Here is a 22,567-nt window from a genome sequence, read left to right on the forward strand (position 1 = left end):
GGGATATCGACAAGGAGATGGTGGTGGGTAAGGAAATCGGCTCCGATAATGGGTTGGGTTACGTCAGCCACGAGAAAAATCCACCGGAAGGTGCGTCGGAGGCCGAGGTTTAGGGTGAGCGACCGCTGGGCATAGACCGGGATTCGGGAACCGTTCACTGCAGTAAGGGAATACAAGGATTGTTGTCGACGGTCTGTACGGCTTAAGGGGATTACGCTGACTTCCGCCCTAGTGTCAATCAGGAAACATCGGGCAGAAGCTTGCTCGCGGACGTAGAAGAAGCGACTGGGGTAAGAGCCTGGGCCATTGGTCTCCATCAATGGTCCGCCGACTGGTTTCCCTGTTGTTGCCATGAGAAAGGTAGGAAACAGTGGTGTGCGTCAGCACCGAAGCGGCTGTGGTACCAGCACATTGCAGGACAGCGGTCTCGGCTGGCGGAACGGTTGGTGGAAGGGGACCGTCTTGTCCTGCGGCCACTTCGGTCGTGGGAAGCGGCTATGACAGCGGCCAGGGAGCGGAACTCGCGACAAAGGTCGTCAATGGTGGACTGCGGGGGGGGCTGGCGCGGTTGAGGTCGGGTGGGTTCCGAAGGGGGCAATGCAGGGAACACAGCAGCTACAGCTGGATTGGCCACCTCCATAACCGCGTCAGCAAGAGTGGCCAGCTGGTCGAGAGTCATGTCAGCCGCTGTGGCCAGGACCATTTGTACATTCTGCGGGAGTCGCTGAAGAAAGAGCTCACGCAGAAGGGCATCGTCCACGGAAGCTGATTGATCGCCGAGCAGCTGTCGCATGCGCCGCAGTAATTGAGAGGGCCTGCGATCACCGAGCTCTTTTGTCGAGAGAAGCTGTTGCAGGCGTGACCGGCTTGATAATGTCGTTCGCTGGAGAAGAGCCTTCTTTAGCTGGTCATATGGCGTAGAAGGGGAAGGACTTGCCAGTATGTCGTAGACTTCATTCGCAGCAGAGGGAGTAAGGGAAAAATGACATGGTAAAACTTGCTCCTGTTGTGCGGTTATGCCAGCCAAGTTAAATTGCGCCTCAGTTTGGAGAAACCACACAGCTCGGTTGCGGTCGAAATACGGGGGCAGCTTCACGGCGACGGCAGCCAGTGAAGACGTCGGGGATGGAGCAGAGCTGGCTTGCGGGTCCCCGAGAGGCATGGCGGAGCACGGGCCAAGGTTCTAGAATGTTCGGTCACGGAACGTCCGGGTCACCAGTTGTTGGGACTCAAGGAGGGACAAAGAGAACCGGCTGGTTTGACGGCGAGAGCCTAACTGATTTATTTTCCGCGGCTACGCGGGCGCGAGATGATGAACGAGGATGATGATGGCACCGCTGGGGCTGCTACAAGACGATTATTCTTCATCCAATCCAGTCGCATCCAAGTCAAGCCAAACTGCCCAAGCAGCCAGCTATTCGGTCGTCGCCAGGTGGCCAGGTCGTCGCCCTCACTCACCACTTTTTATCGGCGTCTCAACAGCGTTCTTCACGTTGCGTCCGCGTCTCGCGTTCTGTTTTTCGGGTGTCTGTTTGTTCTTATATTAGTTGGTGGTGGCAGTTCGCAATCCGTTGCAATCGGGACAACGAACACAGCGGAACCTCTTAACTTTCAAGAACCGTAAAAACGTAATCTGCATTTCCGGCGATCTTGGCATTAACGACGTCAGGGCTGCGTTTCTGAGGTCTGAACTCGGACGAAGCGTGGACGCCTGTTCCTCGATCATTATACAGGTATGAAAAATTGTTCCATACATCAGAGTGTGTTTGAAGATTGTCATGTGTCGCGATCGCGCGATATTCAGCACGTTCGGCGTCATTACTTAATATTGTGATCGTCTCCTTAAAGCGGTACAACAAGACAATTGAATATTTTGTGGATATGGAGGACGGCGACCACGTTGAAAACTTTGACAAGCTCATCATTCAACTTAAAGAGGATGAAGATGATGCCTCCGAGCCGATTCATGTTGTAATGTGAGTGGTCTCATATCGCCAATTATGACAGATTGGTGACCTGCACAAGGGTGGCTCCATGATTTTTCTGAGAGAGAGAGGGATCCGCTATAGACAAGGTGCACGCTGGGATGTGTCCTAGAACCCCATGTTAAGTCGAGAATTTATGGAGGTTTGGACACCTGGATTCCACAATAGATCCACGCCTGCACCTGCATTTTTTTTCTTTCGAAATAGCGTTCAAGCTGCAGTGTGGTCCTTACTTATTCTTATCCAACATTTCTTTGTTGTATGGCCCATGTAGATCATATTTCCGGCAGTGTAATGTCAGTCTACTCGGAATCCTTGGAAATTTTGTTTGAATTTCTCATTTGAGCATTTTTCTATATGTTTTCTAATTATTATTTTGCGTTTCCCGTTGGTACTTCAACACTACTACAAGTGAGACTATCACGGTAGACAGAACCTTGAGCCTGAGGACGAATACAGAGAGACAACCACACGGATCCGTGTGGTTGTCTCTCTGTGTTCGTCCTCAGGCTCAAGGTGCCGCCTACCATGAACGTTCACCATCTTGCCGGAATTTTCTCTGTTATCTCTGCAGAAGTGAGACTATGTTTATGTTAATTTGTGGACACTTCTTCGTTTAGTGAGCCCACTATAAGGCAGGGCACGGGGCCCTACAGGATCCCTCTGCCGACGTATGATGTTCTTCAATCCATTCAGCAACTGCAGCACGGTGATAGCGTTCCTACAGAGCTCCGCGACAGAATTGTTAAATGGTTGCATGCTGATATCCTGCGGTATGACCTGTGAGTCTTTTTGGTAACAGTGATCAGCCCAGCCATTATTATCCTGCAGTGCTTTTCTAAATAAGAGATACACTTCAACACAGGTATCCTGCTCGGAAGAATCTGTACTATGAGGCAGCAAGGCAATTGGTGTTCACGCACCCACAGCTGAAGGACGCTGCCGGGAGTGGCTTTGTACGTACACTGCCATGCTATCTTTTTATCTTTCACACTGCCGATTAACAGGTCCTGTGCTGTAAGCTCTAAATTTGTGATTCTGCTAATTTCAACCCACCCTCTCGAGACCCTAAAGGGAAGACACCACCAGGGTCCAACGAAGCGAGACGATATTTTCGGCCGATGGTAAGATTCAGGCATTGGTGCCTCATTGCGGCTTCCAATATCATCTGGCATTTTCTCACCCGCAGTTTTTACTTGGTGAGCCGTTTTACATTTAAAATTCACGTTATTTACGTTTAGTTTTACGTTTTATTTTTGCAGGGTACTTAGCGTGTTTGTATGAGGCAGTTTGTTGCTCGAATTCACAGCTCATTGTCTTGTCTGCAAGCCTGCTGTTGAGGGCAAAAATTGAGGTGAAAAAATAATAAGGCCTTAGCATCACCATGAGGCAAAGGTTCTCAGACTGGTTCACTAGGACCACTCTCCTGGGTTCCTGTGGGGGGCTTCACCTCCACCCCTGGGATCTTTAAGAAGAAATATTGTGCTTTATATTGTTCCCTCCAGTGTGGCAGTTGTATCATACCAAATGAGTCTTGTATGTTTCTAAATGTTGGTAATTCTCTCATGATGCACTCTGCATACAACATAAAGCCTCCTCACGGGACACGCAGGTGATGGCAGAGCTTCACTCAGGTCGCTGTCACAATCGTCAAATACAAAGAGCGCGGCGGACGTCTTTCCGCGTCTACGCAATAGGCCAGGTTGAAGAATAAGGTCACAGCAAATGAGGTCTCGCTAGACAAGCATCAATGTGAAGATTTCGAACACATGCACCGCACAATTACTTTGCACATCCGTTCTTCATCAGACAAATATTGGAAGGTGAAAGTTGACAGCAAAATCTTGCCGTAAAGCTTTTGGCAAGATGGGAAGTAGTTGGAGCGTGCAGTAACGTAAGTACAGTAGTTAACTGCTTGAATAATAGTTTAACTAGTACTTCTTACTACACTTCTGCAAGTAGTTGAAAACAACTTTCGAACTACAATAACATACAATAACGTAGCTAACCAGAGCTCATCATTGGTATCTAGATATTTTGCGCTTGTGAAAGGTTCCCTGAGTGGAAAACATTTGGGAACCTGTTATCCAAAGCTATCTTAAGCTATCTATATTAAGTTTGTTGTAGTTGCAGAATAACCACGGATCAATACAGGAGGTGCCAGAAAATGGGGACGCATTTTCTGAGAGGAAGCTATGGCTCAGGACCGCAAAGCCCACAGTGTTGGCAGTTATAGCGAAGTACCCGTCACTGGCAACCACGAGTGGTGTGGGTATTCGAGCATCGTGACTGACGTCATGCAAAGGCTGGTGATACTTTGTGCTGGTAGTTACCAACTCTTCTTTGATTACTTTCAAATTCCTGATGAGTTCAAGCGCCACACTGGTAAAGATGCTGAGAATGAGCTCCTGTCTTTCATCAACACAAATGGAGAAACAATCATGAAGCTTACGAGAAGACGAAAAGCTGCCGCTAGAGTGATCCTGCTAGTGAATGAGAAACTCTCAAATGCTCCAACTCTTCAAGAACAGCGGTGTTGGTATACTGCTTGCAGGGGCAAATTTGGTGGGCTGGTGGGGAATACTTAAGTACTCACTTCCATTGCTGGATGGTTGGGCTGGTGTTAACGTTGTTCTTGTAAGGGGTTGCCTCTACTGCATTGTATTCTCTGATATCAGCACCAGTTATAATCCATTCATCCGCCGGGACTGCACATGTTATTAAAAGCTGAGAAGCCTTGTTTTTTATTGTTGTGTAGCCGGCGTGGACGAGGTTAGAGTTTTTAATAGAATTACCACCAGTGCCAGCATTAGAACGTTTCCTTTATTTTCAGACAGTTCGCTTCACACAGAGAGTGTTAAAAGAAAACCGGAGTCTTTGTGTGCAGTACTTGAGTTGCAAACAGACAAACTGTGGTACTTGTTGTGTGTAAGCCGTGGAGGTTTAGAGCTTAACCCAGTTTTTCCCCAAATTTGCACCCTAAGTTGAAGCCCGCTTGTCTCGGGTTATCGCGTAACTATTACCCGCGAAACTGCACCTGAGCTAGACACCTCAAGGCGTCGACATGCCATCATTCATAAAATGTGCAGTTGATTACCTCTAAAACTTTGAATGAGCGGCGCGGCGAGCGTTAATTAAAAAATAAAGCCCCATTTCTCCCCGGGTTTGCAGGAATTTTTAACATGAGGGTATTGGCCCAATTTTAACCGCGGAATCTGAAAAAGAAATAAACAAATGAAACGAGAAAACTTAACGGCCTAGGTGCAGCACCTGTTTGTAACTCAGGTAGCAGGAAAGCAGCAACCGTGTTGCTTGTATTGTCTCTTTATGAAGTGATCTGTCTCTGTTAAAAAATCACTACTTTCAACTATAACTGCTGCTGTAGCCTCAACAGGGTATCATTGTTTCAGACTTCTATTCGATTGTTGTCACCCATGGGCTTGCTCACCTTCTAAAGGACACTGCATCTGACCTGTTCACTTCAGTAAGTGCATACATTTTTGTTTAGCGTGTTCCAGTACACACTTCCCAGTGCAGTGTTGCAGTTATCTCGTGTGTGGCATACCAGGCAGGAGCAAAACAGTAATTCCATTACTCTGATTTCCTCACCCTTGTTTCAATGCATATACGCAGAGCGAAAATGCTGTCTACCCGACGGTGGTCACCGAAGACCCATTCAAGACTGACCCATGCAGCGTCGTAGTGGAGGGGAGCACCTATGCGGCGACAGACACCATTTCGGCCGTATCGATTGCTTTTGAGCTCTACTGGGTATTCAACCTAAAGTATGCACCACCCCTGCGAAGAACCGTTGCAGTCTTTGAATATTTCTTTGGACTCCGCAAGAACAAGAACGGTGTACTTGTGTCACGCGATTTATCTGACATTCAGTCAATGTTGAACACAGTGTAAGTGCACAAGAGAGCATGGACGCAGCGTGTTTTTTTTTTTTTTTTTCAGAAAGAACTTTATAGTATTCGCTGATGCCACTGCAAAGTACAGTATGTTGCATTTTGTTATTTCATGCATTTCATTTCAAGGTAAATGCAAGCAACCATTTACTGTAGTACTATAGAAAGCAGAGGCCCTAGTCAGCCGTGCCTTCCAAATGTTCTAAAGAACCCTACAAAGCATTGTAGTAGTTGCGCGGAATGTTTTAATATGTTTTGAGTTGCCTTCTTTATCGAAGTGTTCTGCGCTATTGTTATGAGCGGGAACACCACTGAAAAGTTTCATTGAGAGACTGCTATACTAGTCGATATACATTTCCACGCTGATGTATTTTACCGTTGCTTACAACAGTATATAATAAAGATATTCCATGTACCACCCCTTGAACGTTTCAGGGAATTGTTGAGCTTAATTATTAAAAATATCATTATTTTTTAATTGTTTTAAGCAGTAATATTAGTGAGATGCATTAACTCCCCAATGGAGTAAATCTAACCCTACCAAGTGGTTTCCTTCACACCCATATGCAGGGTGTATGAGGAGACCGGTATGGGTGTAAATTAAGCACCTCGCCCCTGGGCGTCTATTTTACACCATGGGCCCCAAGCGTTGTTTTCACTCCCAAAAGGGAGTGATTGCTTGCAGTGTGGGTGTTTGTGCATTTTACCCCCGAAAAGGAGCTTATTTCACTCATTTTTTTCTCAGAGTGATAGAGTCAAATTTCACATCCGATCGCTGCAGAGAGCAACGCGAATCGTACTTGATCTACAAATTTCAATCTCTAATAAATTAGGATAAAGGAGTGCTATCAACTGTAAGAAGCATACCCGGATAACTTTTTTTCTGTGTGCCCTCGGAGTGGCCGCTGCCTCTTTTCTTCTTTTCTTTACAGCTGGACACAGTGACGCTAAGAACACCCCGGACAACAGGTTTTCAACGAGCGCGACCCCAGACCTTTCTGGAACTCCAAGGCTTTGACACGTAATCTCCCCTGCCGATGACCCAGGAACCTTTCGGAATCTTCCAGAACATGACTCACCGACGACTGCCTCGCACTGGAATTGTACCGGCTGTGACGACACTTTTCTAACCTTTTAAAAGACCTTGTACAGAGATTTTCATCTTCGTCCCGAAGAAGGCGGAGCTTCCGCCGAAACATAGACTTCCCCAGACCCTTAGTTTAAATGCCAGCATAATAAATAACTTTCCCCCACTCCCTACTTCAGTCTCTGGTGTTTTTTTTTTCCCTATCTATATACAACATCCTGGCCGTTCGAACCTCCATTTTGTAACGTATATATATATATATATATATATACAAAGTGAAAATAGCCGAAGCTCTCGGTGACGAAGCCGTCACCGTCGAACATTGACGTCTGGCCGAGACTCACTGTTGGCGCCGACCCAAGATCGTGTCACTTCCCCACCCCAGGCTGACGAGCTCCATGTAGAGCGAAACAGCTGAACTTGGCTGGGAGTGCACGATCAAATTGTAAACATATGCTCAACGTGCAGCTACAGAGCTTCGGCGATTTTCACATTGTATATGTACATGCCGTGACATATGACACCCTTGTTTCGATGGTCCTAACGCTGATGGCCATGATAAGACGTAGACGGGAACTCCATCCTGATTGCTCGGACAACGCATCCAGGAACCTGTCGTCTGTTCCTTGGACCAAGGTATCCCCAGACCCATCTTGTGAATGACGAGTACGCCGTGAACCTCAGGCAGCTGGAAAAGACAACTCCACATGATATTTCTTTTTGTTTAGCATCATATCTTGTGGGCATTTGCATACCTGCCAAATCTCCCGCAGTGTTGGGAAGACAATGGCCAGAACAGAAGAACAGACACTATCCCAACCTTGGAGTTCAAAGCCTGTGCATTCCTTCCTTAGTTCCAGGGTCTCCCGCATTTTGAATGTAGAAGGTTGGCAGGTGTGCAACATAGTACAACAGAAAACTGTCCGCCTCTTTCAGGATGAGCCCGATTCCAACTGCTAACTCCCTCTCAAACCAGCTTCCCTCCAATTTCGGCAAAATCCAATTTCTCCCAAAATATGTTACTCTTGCATTCTTCAGTAGCATGCTTCCCCCCTTCATCGGCACCTCAAATGCTTCTGTTTTCAGACTTGTAAGACAGAGATTTTCAGACAGAGTTTAAAATTCTCACTGGATAACTGTCGATCAATCAGGGTTTTGTGTCGCCAATCAGGCCGTGGCTAAGAGGCATCATTGAGAGCATGTCGAGACTAGCTGAGGCGGCTGTGTTGCTTCACTTTTCCTAATGGAATTGTTGGACCAGGATTCTCTAGATCGTTCCACGGCTGTCGTCCACGCTTATGATTTATGGAGGACAAACTTGTGTAGACCAAAAAGCTGCTGAGAATAGTGCCCTTTTGTATACAGCCCTTGTCCACTTTAGGTGCGACAATTTGCATAACCAACAACACCCGACTAGCACCCGAGTTTACCCTTCCGAATCTCGATGGGGGTTGCGGGGTCATTTAAACCGAAAAATTCATTACGGTCGCAATCATATAGCAAATGGGAGAGCACTGCAGCAGGCTTACCTGTGGTCCTGGGGATTCAGTCGCCTAAAATGTTGATCATTGCGGCAGAATTGAGGCGCATACACCAGTAGAAGCTCTCTACGGAGGCAGATGTCACTGAGTAATGGGTGTTGTGTTATGCACTGCACGGCGGCACTGTTGCACATTTCTACCACCCTGGCAACAGAATGGCAACACAGGCACTCGTCGGGCTCCTGTGGGTCGCAGACTCCACACAGACACCTGCCGATTTCAACATTCTAAACTGTTTCGCACATCCGACGGCAACCATGCAAAGATATACGTCACCTAAAAATGTCATCCTGCGGGTTAGCCGCAGCAACATCTCGTGGATGGTTGGCGGGTTCCAGAGGCATTGGATCCGTAGAGTATGGGTCATCATCCAGCATTAACTCGTCGCCGCTACCGCTAACATGTTCGTCAGTATCTCCCCCAGACAGAGAAACATTACTCTGGTTTTCCGACTTCATGTTTGCTCCCTTCACTTCGCAATCGCCAAACAGGCGCGCGGCTCGCATTTGCCCAGGGCGCGCGCTGATTGGCCTTATCCGTGTGACGTTTGCTCCCACTTTTAGAGAGTGAGGGCGCAAGGATTCCGGTTTCTTTTTCATCGGATTGCTCCAAAAGTACGCCGTGGATCGAAATGGTATTTTCGGGCCCACTTCAGTGGTCGGCAAGGAATTAGAATTCGCATTACTTTCGAAATTGACCTTGGAGAATGCGACTGTCCCTTTAAGGCGACCCAGTAGTGGGTAGCCAAGGTCGTGCTGCACACTGGGAAGTGATGGGTTCGTATCCTACCACCGGCTGCGCTGTCTGAGGTTCTCCCTCACTTTTCCAAAGACTTTCCACGTCTACGACTGTTGGCGCAGTTCCCCCTGAGGTCAGCCGAGGACAAGTACTAACCGCCTATTCCCCTCTCCTTCATGCTGTCCTCTCTTCATTTGTCCACATATGCGCGCCATTCATAGCCATAGTTGGTTCGCGGCGCCAACACGGCATAAAGAAATAAGGACATCGTTTAATAACGATCCCGCGGCTTCTAGGAAACAAAATCATCAAAAACACAGAAAAACGATATGAGCCGGTCTCTACACGCAATTTGACTATTTTACGGGTCAAAATAACTTTTTCCACAACGGATAATTACCGTGATCTGTCTCTAACCCCTATCCCACTACTTCAGCGGCACGCACGCACGCACGCACGCACGCACACACAAAAGATACCATTCGATGTGTTGATCATAGCAAAATTCCAAGTTCTGTAATAATGACATTTATATGACAACTAGAATGCGCTTTTTCTAAAGTCACAAAACCGATCTAAAGAAGACAGACTGAAACAGCGAAATAGCAGAAGCTGAGTCGCTCCATAAATGTTGTTCCCAGTTTCTTTCTGATTTGTAGTGTATATCCGATCGACTTTATAATATGCACTATCACGTTTTACATTGTGTGCCCTACATTCCCCGCATCACCACTAGCAATGGGGTAGGGGTATCGCCCCTGGCGATCAAACTCCCCAGTCATCATCTTGTAATAAAGTTGTTGTTACAATGTGTGTGTCGTTATGCTTCTTCTATTTCAATTGCTTTCCATGGGAGTAGTCCAATGACGATTTCTGATATTTTTTTAGCTTTCCGACTGAAGCTGTACTGTATAATAATCATGTTGCATAATCATGTGAATATCCAGAACGCGATGTATATGTATTCTGCCGCACAACCCTATCGTAATTTTCATATCGTAATTGGCCAGTAACGAGGAACACAGTTGATTTAATACTCAAATGAGTTTCAGAAACTACGCACAGATAGTGCTTTGGAGCTACAGTTCTGTTACCATCCGTATCATATCAATCGTTGCTGCAGGACACCCCTTTTCCTTTGCGGAGCTACCAATAAGTATATAATATAAGTATATAATAACCACGATATGTAATGAAATGATGTACACTTAACTTAATTTCTCGCTGCCGCACATTCTCATCTTGGCTGCATCAGTTACATCGAAATTCGTAAGCGCCATCAACAAGGAAATTATTCCCCTTTTTTCCATGACAACTCAGTTTTTCTCTTCGTCTCAAAGCTCTATCTAACATGTTAGGTGCATGCGTTCCATGTTTGCACATATGAGTAGGCTGACCCCATTCCACATAGAGAGCCCCATCACTCGGCAGAAAATTTTGCTGATAGCGGACGTCAGCCAATGAGATATCTTTCATGTTGAAAATAGATGAAGCATGCAGCGAGCTTTCAATGTATTTTCATGTCATCCCAACCGTTAGATACCTAACACCTTGGACAGCCTTCCCTGTTTGGGTATCAATGCTTCCTATGGCTTCTCGGGTTGGTGCCGTCTGGCTGATCCTCTAGTCTCCATTATATACAGGACGTCTTTTTTTTTATTTTTCATTAAAAAAATCGTAAGAGCTATAGACATGCTGTTCTCACTTCTATCATCTCTGCGCCGGCGGACGTTCTTGGCCATCTGTTGCTCAACCATCGAATGACTAATTACCTGATAATCGTTAGTTCACTTTTTAATTATAAAAGCTACGAAGTTGTCCCAATGAGAACATCTGTTCCTTTGGGTTACCTGATATCGTAGCCGTTTTCAGAACAAAAATCCGTTCGGTAGATCGCCCGGAAAAATTCGTGAAGAAACGCCATTTTTTTCTTTCCGTGTTCCACCGTGTTTCACGGTGTTCCACGGTGTTTATACCGTGTTGGCGCCACGAAACAACTATGGCTATGAATGGCGCGCAGATGTGGACAAATGAAGAGAGGACAGCATGAAGGAGAGGAGGATAGGCGGTTGGTACTTGTCCTCGGCTGACCTCAGGGGGAAGTGCGCCAACAGTCGTAGACGTGCAAAGTCTTCGGAAAAGTGAGGGATAACCTCAGACAGAACAGCCGGTGGTAGGATCCGAACCCATCACCTCCCAGTGTGCGGCACGACCTTGGCTACCCGCTACTGGGTTGCCTTAACAAGCTCGGCCATGCCGGTGGCATCTTCTCGTGTGGGTTGGATAAGTACAATGACGTTCATTACACTTTCGTAATGATGTTCCTGTGTGTGAAGCAACTTGTGAGAACCCTCTCCGTCACACACACACACACACTGTCACACTGTGCCTATTCCCAATACGTATTCTAAAAACATCATTGTGCAGTTTAAGACGTGACAGAAAAGAAACTCCGTAATTGAAAATGTGCGAGCAAAGCGGTATCAAATGTGTAGATATCGGTATCTCCTGTGACAAACTAGTCTTTGTCAATGAGCATCTTTGTGCCTACATGAAACGACTGTTGGGAGCAGCTATTGCCCTAAAAAAGATGGAAAGTTACACCAGACTTGCGCACAGAACAGAAAGGTGTATACCAGGTCGGGTAAAAATCGCGCGCCACAATCTGTACAGCATCTAGATGACCCCGAAGCTTGTCGTTCTTAGTAACCAGTATATTGTTTTTCATGTATATTACCTTTTTTAAGCTTTCAGCCTTCCTTTAATTTTGCATGTACAAACGAGCGGTCTCTTGCCTGGAGATTTTGCGAAGTTTTGCTTGCAATTTCGGAATTCCTTGAGTGTGAGGCTGAAAGGCCTTGAGTGTGTTTCATTGAAATTGCCGCTCGGCATCAAATAAAGTGGACGCTCTGTCTGTACTATTTGACAGAGTTCTCCCTTTGATACGGTCATGCTGAGCGAAACATGGCACAACGAAGATTTATATGTATTTGGGTTACCGAATTATGAGCAGAACCTGCAGACGCGGCGGTGGTATATCGTTTCAAACTTCCCGCACACTCGGGCGATGCACTATTCTTTCAGAGTTCTCTGTTATCACTTATAATTTCGAAGCTTTAACCTTTGTCAATGATGATCTCATTTTCTGCGTCATATATCGGCCACCAAATGGGAGTTTAACTGCTTTTTTAACGTTTATGGAAGAGGTTTTCTGCTACGCGGAGACCAATATATGTAGGTTATTTATTGGCGGTGACCTGAACCTTGATATGCATTGCCTATCTTCATCGTATGAAAATTTTGAGCAAATGCTTCTGTCATATAATTTAGCAAATACCACTACACGAATCACTTCTGCTACTTCTACTACAATTGATGTCATATTGACAAAAGCGGTTACTCATGTGAGCGTAGCTGACACGATTGCGGCAGACGTCCGTGGCCACTTGCCAGTATACAGGGTGTCCCAGAAAACGTGTCATTGAATTATAATAAAAAAACTACACTACCTAGAGTCATGCGGTCAATGGCATTGGTTCTTACTGGGTTTTTGCCACCTCCTCATGTGAATGTCGTGTAATGTAAATTTAATTATGTAGATTTTTGCGAGCTTAAGTCGGAAATTTGCCTAATAAAGGTCACTTTTTTACCCCACCAATGTGAAGAGCGTGCCTAATTTAGTCAAATTACTGATAATTGACAGGGATATTCAGGAGCTATCCCATCGGAAAAAATAGCCGAACATCATCCTCTACGGAGGTCGCACAGAGTAGCGCACGATGAATTTTTCAGCGCAAAATCTTTGCCAGTCCGACGAAAGGAGGTTGAAAACCCAGCCCTCCCCGACATCGCAGAAAGAGATAAAACAGGCACGGCTTATCGCGTCCGACTTTCGCTGGAATAATGCTTTCCCTTTCCCAATTTTAGAAACTGTTACTTTTTCTACTATCACTCTGTGGGCTGGCTTCGGAACCTCCTTTCGTCGCACTGAGAGCGATTGCTCTCAAAAAGTCATCGCGCGCTATGGTCCGGTGCTCCGAGAAGCATGATATTCTGTTATTTTTTTTCCGATGGGATAGCTCGTAAATATCACTATGAATTATGATGAATTTGAGTGAATTCGGCACGCTCTTCATATTGGTGGGGTAAAAAAGTGACATTTATTTGGCAAATTTCCGAGTTCAGTTCGCGCATGGTTCTAGGTGGCGTAGTTTTTTTTTTATTATAATTCAATGACACGTTTTCTGGGACACCCTGTATATGTTATGCACCACGAAGGTAAAGAGAAAAAATGCAAAACAATAATGACACTAACCATAACAGACGATACTCTGACGAGAGTCTTTCAGGGGAAATATTGCTTCTGAAAATTGAGGCGCGATATGCGTTGGCAACGACGTTGATTCTTGTTATGACCTGCCCATACAAAAATGGCTGTTGACCTTTTGTTTCCATTCTACAGAACTTAGTCAACAGAGAGCACAGACATTCAGTAGACTTTCTATTAGCCTTGTGTTTACCTCACATATTGATTTTATGTTGACTTATGGAACTTTAAGTCTTGTTGACAATTATTCACAGGAAGGTAACAGGTCCTTCTGTAGACTCTCCATATACTTTACACAAATTTCCTGTGACCTTCATGTGTAAGTCTTGTTATATGTGATCTCAATTTCTCTGTTGACTTTGTTGTGACTCAGCTGTCAATGAGTCGGCGTCACCCACGAAACTACCTCCGTCCTTCTTTAAAAGGCTCGGCGACCGTTACCTGAGGCACTCGGTATATTTTTCTTAATCGAGGAAGATACATGATTTACTGAAGCCCGATTAGCACCATCCCCGTATGATGTGGAGGCTTTTTGTGGACTTTCTGTGACTTAAGCGAAGTTGAATTTCCTCGTCGTATTGTTCACTCAATCGCAACACGGATAAAATACATCAAATGAAGTACTGAAAATAACACTAAAGTAATGTAAAAGCACTGAAAGTAATGAAGTACTGCAAAACTATATATATCTCTATTTTACTCCGAAAATGCATACCTTGAAAGTGGTATCCAGTGTCGACACAATTATACAAAACATCCCGCGCACACAGTAGCGAAGTATTCCACACGTACACATGCTTTATGCCACACAGTGTCGCGTCGCACATTAGACAGTCAATGACCGGTTGCGGTCTGAGTTCTTCTGGCGACCCACGATAACGGTGGACTTCAAAATTCACTGAATTTCGGCAAAAGCGACGTCTCTAAAACGTTGGAGAGAAATGTGTCTGAATAGGGCGTTCAATTGCAAATTAGCAATGTTCAAACGCAAGTGAGCAAAACCGAATAAAATGGTCATAGCAACAACAAATTTGGGTCACAATCAACACCGGCCACGAACTGATACTTGTACACTTACCTGACGGGACGCAAAACTGCAGCCGCCGCTCGAAACATACGAAACCCTGCAGCACAACAGTCGTGGTACGAATACAAGTGAAGCTTGATCATACACTTCTATCACACAGCTTACCCCTTACTACGCAAAATAATATCCTCCTTTGTTCTTTCATGGCCTGCAAAAACGAGAATGAAATTAGCAGAACCAACACATCCACGAACTGATACTTGTACACTTACCTGACGGGACGCAAGACCGCAGCCGCTGCTCGAAACGAACAACAAAAACCTACAGCACAACAGTCATCGTATGAATAGAAGCGAAGCTTGATGACACACTTCTATCACAGAGATTACCTCTTATGACGCAAAGTCATATCCTCCTTTGTTCTGTAATTGACGTGCGAATGCTGAGAGCCTAAGACAGTTGAAACAACTTGCAACCGTTCCAACGACATTCCGATTATGCTAATGGCGATGACTCCTTCGTGATGAGGCGAGGGCGAGGCACGGAGGCGCAGAATCAAAATGTGCAGCAAACCTGTCGCATGCGCATGATCCTCATGTGGTCGTATAAGTTGGAAGTATATTGTGTACTGAACTGGAGTATACATAAAACGATGAACCGTCTTCTCAAAGCCATCGAAAATGTATTTAGTGTTTTAATGCCAGCTAAAAGGTGGCAAAGTGGCGTTCAAGCTACTAAATTTAATTATAAGTTCAGGTCCAAATACCGCTTTGTTTAGAGAGCCGATAGCTCGGACCTCTCCACCTCCCAGGAGTGGTATCGGCCTCGGTGGCTCAGTAGCGTGTCGGTAGCGTGTTCGCCTTCTGATCCCGAGATCGCGGGTTCAAACCCGGCTGAGGACGCCAGCAACTTGGTGGCAGGGTACAAGTTGCTTAGACATGCCGTCTTCCGCGAGGGACGTTAAATACGGGGAGCCGTGTGATGAGCTTTCATCGCACGTTAAAGAACCCTCAGGTGGGCAAAAGCAATCCACAGACTGACCGCTGTGGCGTCCCTCATGATCTCAGTTGTCTCGCGACGTAAACCCCCAATTATTATTATTATCCCAGGAGTGGTGTACACCCAACACGGTTTTTACAACACACCCAGAAATTGCTACCCATTCATTGTATATATATATATATATATATATTACCCATTCAGCTTGTCTCCCAATGTTTAGAGCCACAAGTATGCCTCTATATACATATCCCCTCCCCCCCCCCCGTATGGGATGCTCGGTACCCCCTTGAGGTCGACCTCTGTGGACATTACTGTCCGATAATGCAGTAATTAATAATATGGAATTCACCTGTGTAAAAAAAAAAACGGTTGAAATAAGTACTTGCTACATAGGCACATAGAAGGTCCACAAACTGTCAACAACGACATCTAAATACCTTGTCCACAAAAGGTACACAAAATGTAGTTCAAGAGATTGTCACAATGATGTCAATAGCAATTCCTGTTGACTTGATGAACAAGAAGTCAAAGTCAACACACTGTCAAGACAGGAAACAAGAAGTCCACGAGAAGTCTGCAGAAAGTAAAAATCCATTTTCATAAGGGTGTTTATTAAAAAGCTTAAAACTTAAAGCTAAAAATCTATAAGAAATATTTTCCTTATCGTAAGAGAATTACACAAAAATATTAGGAAGCCATGGATAAGTCCTTCGCGTTATCGGTCTATAAAAGAAAGAAATAGGTTATTCGGCGATTCCTTAAGGTCCCGTGATATCAAAAAAAATAAAAATATATAAACGTTTTCGAAATACGGTTTCTGAAATAAGAAATGTAAAGTCACAATATTAAAAAAAAATATTTGAAGAACCGTCGAATCACATAGAGCTATTTGGAACAACCTTAATAGCATAATCAGGAAAAGCACCGACACTGACAGTTTTGCCAATATTGTAGTTCATGGCACAGTCTTATCTGGAAAAGCTTCATCCGACCAATTCAATGACTCCTTCGTTAACATAGCTACCAAGAAAGCTAAATGGAGTGCATTTGGTTTTTAAAAAAAATCAGTTGATTGTTCCATCTTCTTTCAACCAACCGATGTCAGTGCAGTGTGCGCACTATTCTTGACGTTAAAGGGACCGAAAAGTTAATATAAACCCATGGAAACTTTATGTTCAGCGAAAAGCTTGAACCTTCAAAAGTTCAAATATCAAAGAACTCCGCTGAAATCGCTTTAGTTTTTCTGTAATCGAATTTTCCATAATTGCATGCATGAAATGAATGAAAATGCATCTGAAATTTCCATGTATCAGGGAGAAGTACTTGTGTAAGCCGCAACAAGCGCTGTTTTCTCGTCGTGCAGGTGCAGTTCATGTGTGAAATGCAAACCGACGGATACTACGGTTTTTGCTGCCGAGAGGTAGAGAATGCGTGTGAAAAGCAGACAGACAATTGCATCAGAACTACCGTATATTTCGAAATACTGTACCTTGACACCGAAGTACTGCAAGTGTCATTTACATACATCCCAGAAACCGAAGAGCATGGCAGCATACACGGCAGCGCCGTGTGGTCTTTACGCGCTACTTGAACGGCAAACTGGACGGAAGACCCTTATTTCTGCAGGAAATTCCGTTATACCACCTGTCGGCCATTCACAAGATGGATATGTGGTGCTCCGAGAAAATACAATAGAAAGTACTCCACTGGATCTCGATCTGCGTCATGCACGCTATTAGGGATGTTTTCCCATCAGTGCGCTGACTTTTCTCATTGCTTTTTCTTTGTTGTCACAGCATATTATAATTGCTAGTTTGTCCCTGGAGGGTTAAGTAACCTGTGAGCATAGATGTATTTGTAGGTTATACTCAAGCCTCAATTCTATATGTGAGGAGTAAGTAAGATAATTTTCATCAGTGTCATTCAGCTGAACTGTGTTCATAACCTTTTAGTATACTTCTTAGTGACTACGTTTCCAAATGTCAATTAATATTTAAACCAAGTGTTAAGGAAGACGACAGGATTGCAGGGACACGGGAGCTCGTGAGCTTCCGCCCTCGATCTTCTCTTCCGCCATTACTGTCATTAAAAGCTTTGCCACCGATCCTTACGGACGTCTTCTGCTTCCTTATACACTGGTGCCGAAACCCGGGACTCGCTGGGTCAGCTTACGACTAGGAAGCATTGAGGAGGCTATAAGGGCGCACCGACTCTCATCGCTGGTAAGGAAATGGAGGATCGTGATCGCATAAGGAAATTTCGAAGTCAGGCCAGGTCGTCGATAACCCGAACGGTGAACGATCTGAAGACGCTTTTGACTACGACCCCTCTTCCCAGAGAGCAACTGAAGCAAACCTTGACGGTTCTGGAAACGAAGTGGGTCATCTTGAAGAAGATTCCTAGAGACCTCGAAATGGACTTCTACCGAACCAAGGACAAAGGCAAGGACACCAACGGCGACTCTTTATCATCCCTACTAGATTTCCTGGAGAATGAGATTGAATGTCGGGAACGAGCCCGAAGTGAGGCAGATGACGTTCCCAAGCGCAGGGAAGCGACCCCAGCCTCTGCATCTTCGCTGACAGCAACCGCGTCGTCTGTCTCAGATCCAGCACCTGCAATGGCTGCCCCAAGCACTCCTACGTGTGTGCTTTGCAAGTCCGGACAGCATCGATTGGAGGGATGCACTGCTGGTTTGAGCCCTGAGGAAGTACGACTGATCCTGCGCCGGGAGGGCAGGTGTTTCCTTTGCGGACGACGGTCGCACATATCGAAGGATTGCAGGGTAAGGCGGGTCTTGCAGTGTGATCGCTGCCATAGACGTCATCTTACTCAGCTGTGCCCCGGAGTCAACTCGTCGTCTCCGCAGTCGTCTCAGTCTACAGCACAACAGCCGTCGACGGTGCATGCGTCTACGGGAACTGTTGTGACATCTCTTTCGTCATCCTCTGCCGTTTTGCCAGGCACGGCGGTCCTTCTGCAAACAGCCAAGGTGTGGATTGAAGGAACTGATGGCCGGAGAAGTCTCGCACGCATACTTCTGGATGGCGGCAGCCAACGCAGTTTTATTCGACAGGATGTGCCGACGAAGCTCGGATGTACACTGCTTCGATCCGAAGATTTGCATGTTGGGGCCCTTGGAAACAGTGCGTCAAGCTGCACGAAGTATCGATGCGTGCGGGTTTTCTTGCGCAGCCAATTTTCGGCATCATGTATGGCAATCGAGGCGGTTGAATACCCCGACATCTGCTCCGATGGATTGCCTGTTCTCGATTCGCATTCAGCGCAACACGTCAAGAATATGGGTCTACAGCTTGCTGACGAGCCCTCATCTCCCACCGATATTTCATTATTGATTGGAGCGGACTTTTATTGGGGAGCTGTGACTGGAGCAACCGCCCGTTTATCAGATTACCTGGTGGCTGTTGAAACTCTGTTTGGGTGGACGATTCAAGGCTCAGGCAGAAATGCTAGCGGTGTTCACTGTCGCATCCCGTCGGTTCATGTTCTCCATGTTGAGGTGCACCAGGAAGATACCAACGTCATCGACCAGCAACTCTCCGCCTTTTGGGAGTTAGAGCATTTGGGCATAATTGATCGCCACCAGTCCGACAGAGGCTACCATCAGTAGATAGTACCATCAAACGATTACGGAGAGACCAAACGTTGCTGGAAGAATATGATTCCACCATACATCAGTATTTGCGTCTCCAACACGCTGAACGGGTCCTACAACCGGAGTTGGTGGCCGAACCTCTCTATTATATGCCGCACCACGCAGTCATCCGAAGGGACCGCGAGACAACAAAGGTTCGAATTGTGTTTGATGCCTCGTCGAAGGCTCACGGTTCTCTCTCTCTCAACGAAGCTCTTCACGCCGGCCCTAACCTTAACCCTGACGTTCTGCAATTGCTGTTGCGGTTTCGATCTTATCATGTGGCTCTCACAGCGGATATAGAGAAGGCGTTTTTACAGATCGTGCTGGACAGTGCTGACCGAGATTGTTTGCAGTTTCTGTGGTATGCCACGACGCCACGAGCAGGCGAACCGTTGCCCCCAGTAGAAATTTGGCGCATGACACGAGTGCCTTTTGGAGCCAAGTCCAGTCCCTTTCTACTCGCTGCCACTATACGTCACCACCTGAGAGCAGCAGAAGAGACATACCCACGCACGGCGTCCTTACTTTCCAGCCATTTCTATGTGGACGACCTCGTTGTTGGTATGCTATCGCCGGAAGAGGCACTTACTGTTTACCACGAGTCGCGGCAAATCTTCCGCGACGCGGGCATGAAACTGGTTAAGTGGACGAGCAATAATGCTATTCTCCGGGCTACCTTCGACGCCGATGAGACAGGAAGTTCGACCACGTCGCCACTAAGGAAGGTCCAAGGAATTGTTTGGGATATCGAGACAGATGAAATTCGGTATCCGTTGAAGTCAATATCGGAGTTCCTGGAGCAACGGTCGAATACCAAACGGTATATACTGCAAGCAGTGGCTCGCATTTATGATCCCTTGGGCTATGTGGCGCCTTTCGTGTTGACAGCCAAGATTTTGCTACAACGGATTTGGCTCTCCAAGATGAGTTGGGACGAAGAACTACCAGAAGACCTGATGGGAGTGTGGTCGTCTTGGTGCCAGCAGGTGCCTTTATTGTCTCGCGTCTCGTTACCACGGCGGCTCGGCGGGAAGATGTCGGAGGGCAGCATCGCGCTGCATATGTTTTGCGACGCGAGTCCGCGAGCATACGGTGCGGCCGCATACCTGGTGACGCTCGACAGGGACGGTCATTACAGGGCGGATCTTCTTTTGGCAAAGTCTCGGGTGGCCCCGGTCAAAACGGTCTCCTTACCGAGACTCGAGTTAATGGGTGCCGTCATCGCGACCAGGCTTATGAGATTCTTACAGACGACGTTATCTCTGTCCACCGTACCCACTGTGTTATGGACGGACTCTGAGATAACACTCTACTGGATTTACGGATCGACGAACCTTTTGTTTCGTTTTTGTTCTGGAAACCTTTTGTACAGAACCGGGTGTCGGAGATACGGGCTGGTACGGAGCCTAGTCAGTGGTGCCACTGCCCCGGCAAAGAAAATCCCGCGGATCTTCTCACGAGAGGCACTTCATGCCTCCAATTGCTGAACAACAGTGTATAGTGGCAGGGGCCCTCGTGGCTTATGGATCAAAAGTCTTGGCCTCCAGCATGGCGTACTCCGGATGAACCCTGCGTCGAGGTACGAAACGAAACAAAGGCCCAGACGGCGTGCTGCGTACCCATCTTGGCTACTACTACCCTAATGGATGTTGTCAAATACAGTTCGCTCCACCGGCTGCTGAGAGTTACCGCTTGGGTGTCAAGATTCCTGCACAACTGTAGGCATACCACAGCCGAAAGGAGGGGACCTTTGACGGCCGCCGAGGTAGTTGCAGCGGAAACATACTGGGTCACAGCGGCACAGCGTCAAAATTTCGGTTCTCATCCCGCGGTGCACAAGTCCTTACAAAATGTGTCTGTCTTCCATGATGACGATGGCGTTCTCCGTTTGACGGGCCGCCTTCACTACAGCGATTTTGAAGAGACCCAGAAGCATCCCATCGTCATTCCCGCTGACCACCCGTTCACAGCTCTTTTAGTTTTCCGGGCTCATATCAGGCTTCTGCGTGCTGGAGTTCAGGAGACACTCGCCGCGCTACGGGAAGAGTACTGGGTTCTCCGTGGTCGTCAGGCTGTGAAGAGGATCCTAAATGGATGTCGCGCTTGCCGACGAGCAAAGGTTCAGGCGTGCACAGAAGTTACCGCTCCGCTACCACGAGACCGCTTGTCACAGTCCTCACCATTTGAAGTGACAGGCACCGATTTTGCGGGTCCACTGTACTACAAGTGTTCAAAAGGCGGCGGAAGAAAGTGCTACATCCTGATTTTTACCTGTGCCGTCACTAGGGCTGTTCATCTAGAGCTGACGAAGTCTATGTCTACCGAGGATTTCCTAATGGCTCTTAGAAGGTTCGTATCAAGACGGGGCGTACCCGCCACTATATATTCAGACAACTTTCGGACATTCAAGCGCGCCAGTCGCGAACTCACCCCTGCCTGGTTGTCACAAAACGCTCAGGTAAACGTATTCTTGACTGCACGACGGATCACCTGGAAATTCATAGTGGAGCGAGGAGCATGGTGGGGTGGGTTTTGGGAACGCCTGATCCGCAGTACAAAAAACCTGCCTGCGTACAGTCCTGGGCCCAAGCGCCCTCCGCTACGAAGAACTCACTACCGTTCTCACAGAGGTGGAGGCGGTGATGAATTCTCGGCCTCTGACGTATCTGTCCGAAGATCCAGACGATCTTTCTGCCGTCACGCCGTCACACTTTCTGATTGGGCAAAGGCTCAGCGCGCTTCCGTGTCGCGAACCCGAAGCAGGAATAACATCTACGGCGCAACAGTTGAGACGACGGTGGATGTATCGGGAAGAATTGACTCATCAATGCTGGAAGAAGTGGGTTAAAACGTACATCCTCCTCCTGAGATCGCCCAACGTCTGCAAGCCCGTACCATCACACAGCGTCGCCGTCGGGGACCTAGTACTCATTGCTGCAGAGTCAAGGCCGCGAACATCGTGGCCTCTAGGACGTGTGACTCACGTAACACAGAGCCCAGATGCAAGGGTTAGATCCTGTAGAATCAACTTGCCAGGAGGGAAAACCGTAAGCCGGCCAGTACAACTTCTCTACAAATTGGAAGCTCATTGACTTGTACTTCCGCGCCGGGGAGTGTTAAGGAAGACGACAGGATTGCAGGGACACGGGAGCTCGTGAGCTTCCGCCCTCGATCTTCTCTTCCGCCATTACTGTCATTAAAAGCTTTGCCACCGATCCTTACGGACGTCTCCTGCTTCCTTATGCACCAAGATTGGGATTTAACACTTAATTAGCTCTGTTTTGGTAAACG

General features: G+C 46.8%; 4 protein-coding genes across 4 annotated transcripts; 3 read left to right on the plus strand and 1 right to left on the minus strand.

Moving 5' to 3' along the window:
- Nucleotides 1-316: 316 nt before the first annotated feature.
- LOC135386007 (uncharacterized) lies at nucleotides 317-1,162 on the minus strand. The gene has a single exon (XM_064615701.1). It carries the CDS (start codon nucleotides 1,160-1,162, stop codon nucleotides 317-319), a length of 846 nt encoding a protein of 281 aa, XP_064471771.1.
- A 16,686-nt stretch (nucleotides 1,163-17,848) lies between these two features.
- On the plus strand, nucleotides 17,849-19,249 carry LOC135386015 (uncharacterized). Its single transcript, XM_064615714.1, has one exon. It carries the CDS (start codon nucleotides 17,849-17,851, stop codon nucleotides 19,247-19,249), a length of 1,401 nt encoding a protein of 466 aa, XP_064471784.1.
- A 134-nt stretch (nucleotides 19,250-19,383) lies between these two features.
- LOC135386020 (uncharacterized) lies at nucleotides 19,384-20,763 on the plus strand. The gene has a single exon (XM_064615728.1). The coding sequence runs from the start codon at nucleotides 19,384-19,386 to the stop codon at nucleotides 20,761-20,763; it is 1,380 nt and encodes a 459-aa protein (XP_064471798.1).
- A 35-nt stretch (nucleotides 20,764-20,798) lies between these two features.
- Nucleotides 20,799-22,124, plus strand: LOC135386025 (uncharacterized). Its single transcript, XM_064615738.1, has one exon. It carries the CDS (start codon nucleotides 20,799-20,801, stop codon nucleotides 22,122-22,124), a length of 1,326 nt encoding a protein of 441 aa, XP_064471808.1.
- Nucleotides 22,125-22,567: the final 443 nt, after the last annotated feature.

The sequence above is a fragment of the Ornithodoros turicata genome, chromosome 1, assembly GCF_037126465.1.
Source record: "Ornithodoros turicata isolate Travis chromosome 1, ASM3712646v1, whole genome shotgun sequence".
NCBI classification, from domain to species: domain Eukaryota; kingdom Metazoa; phylum Arthropoda; class Arachnida; order Ixodida; family Argasidae; genus Ornithodoros; species Ornithodoros turicata.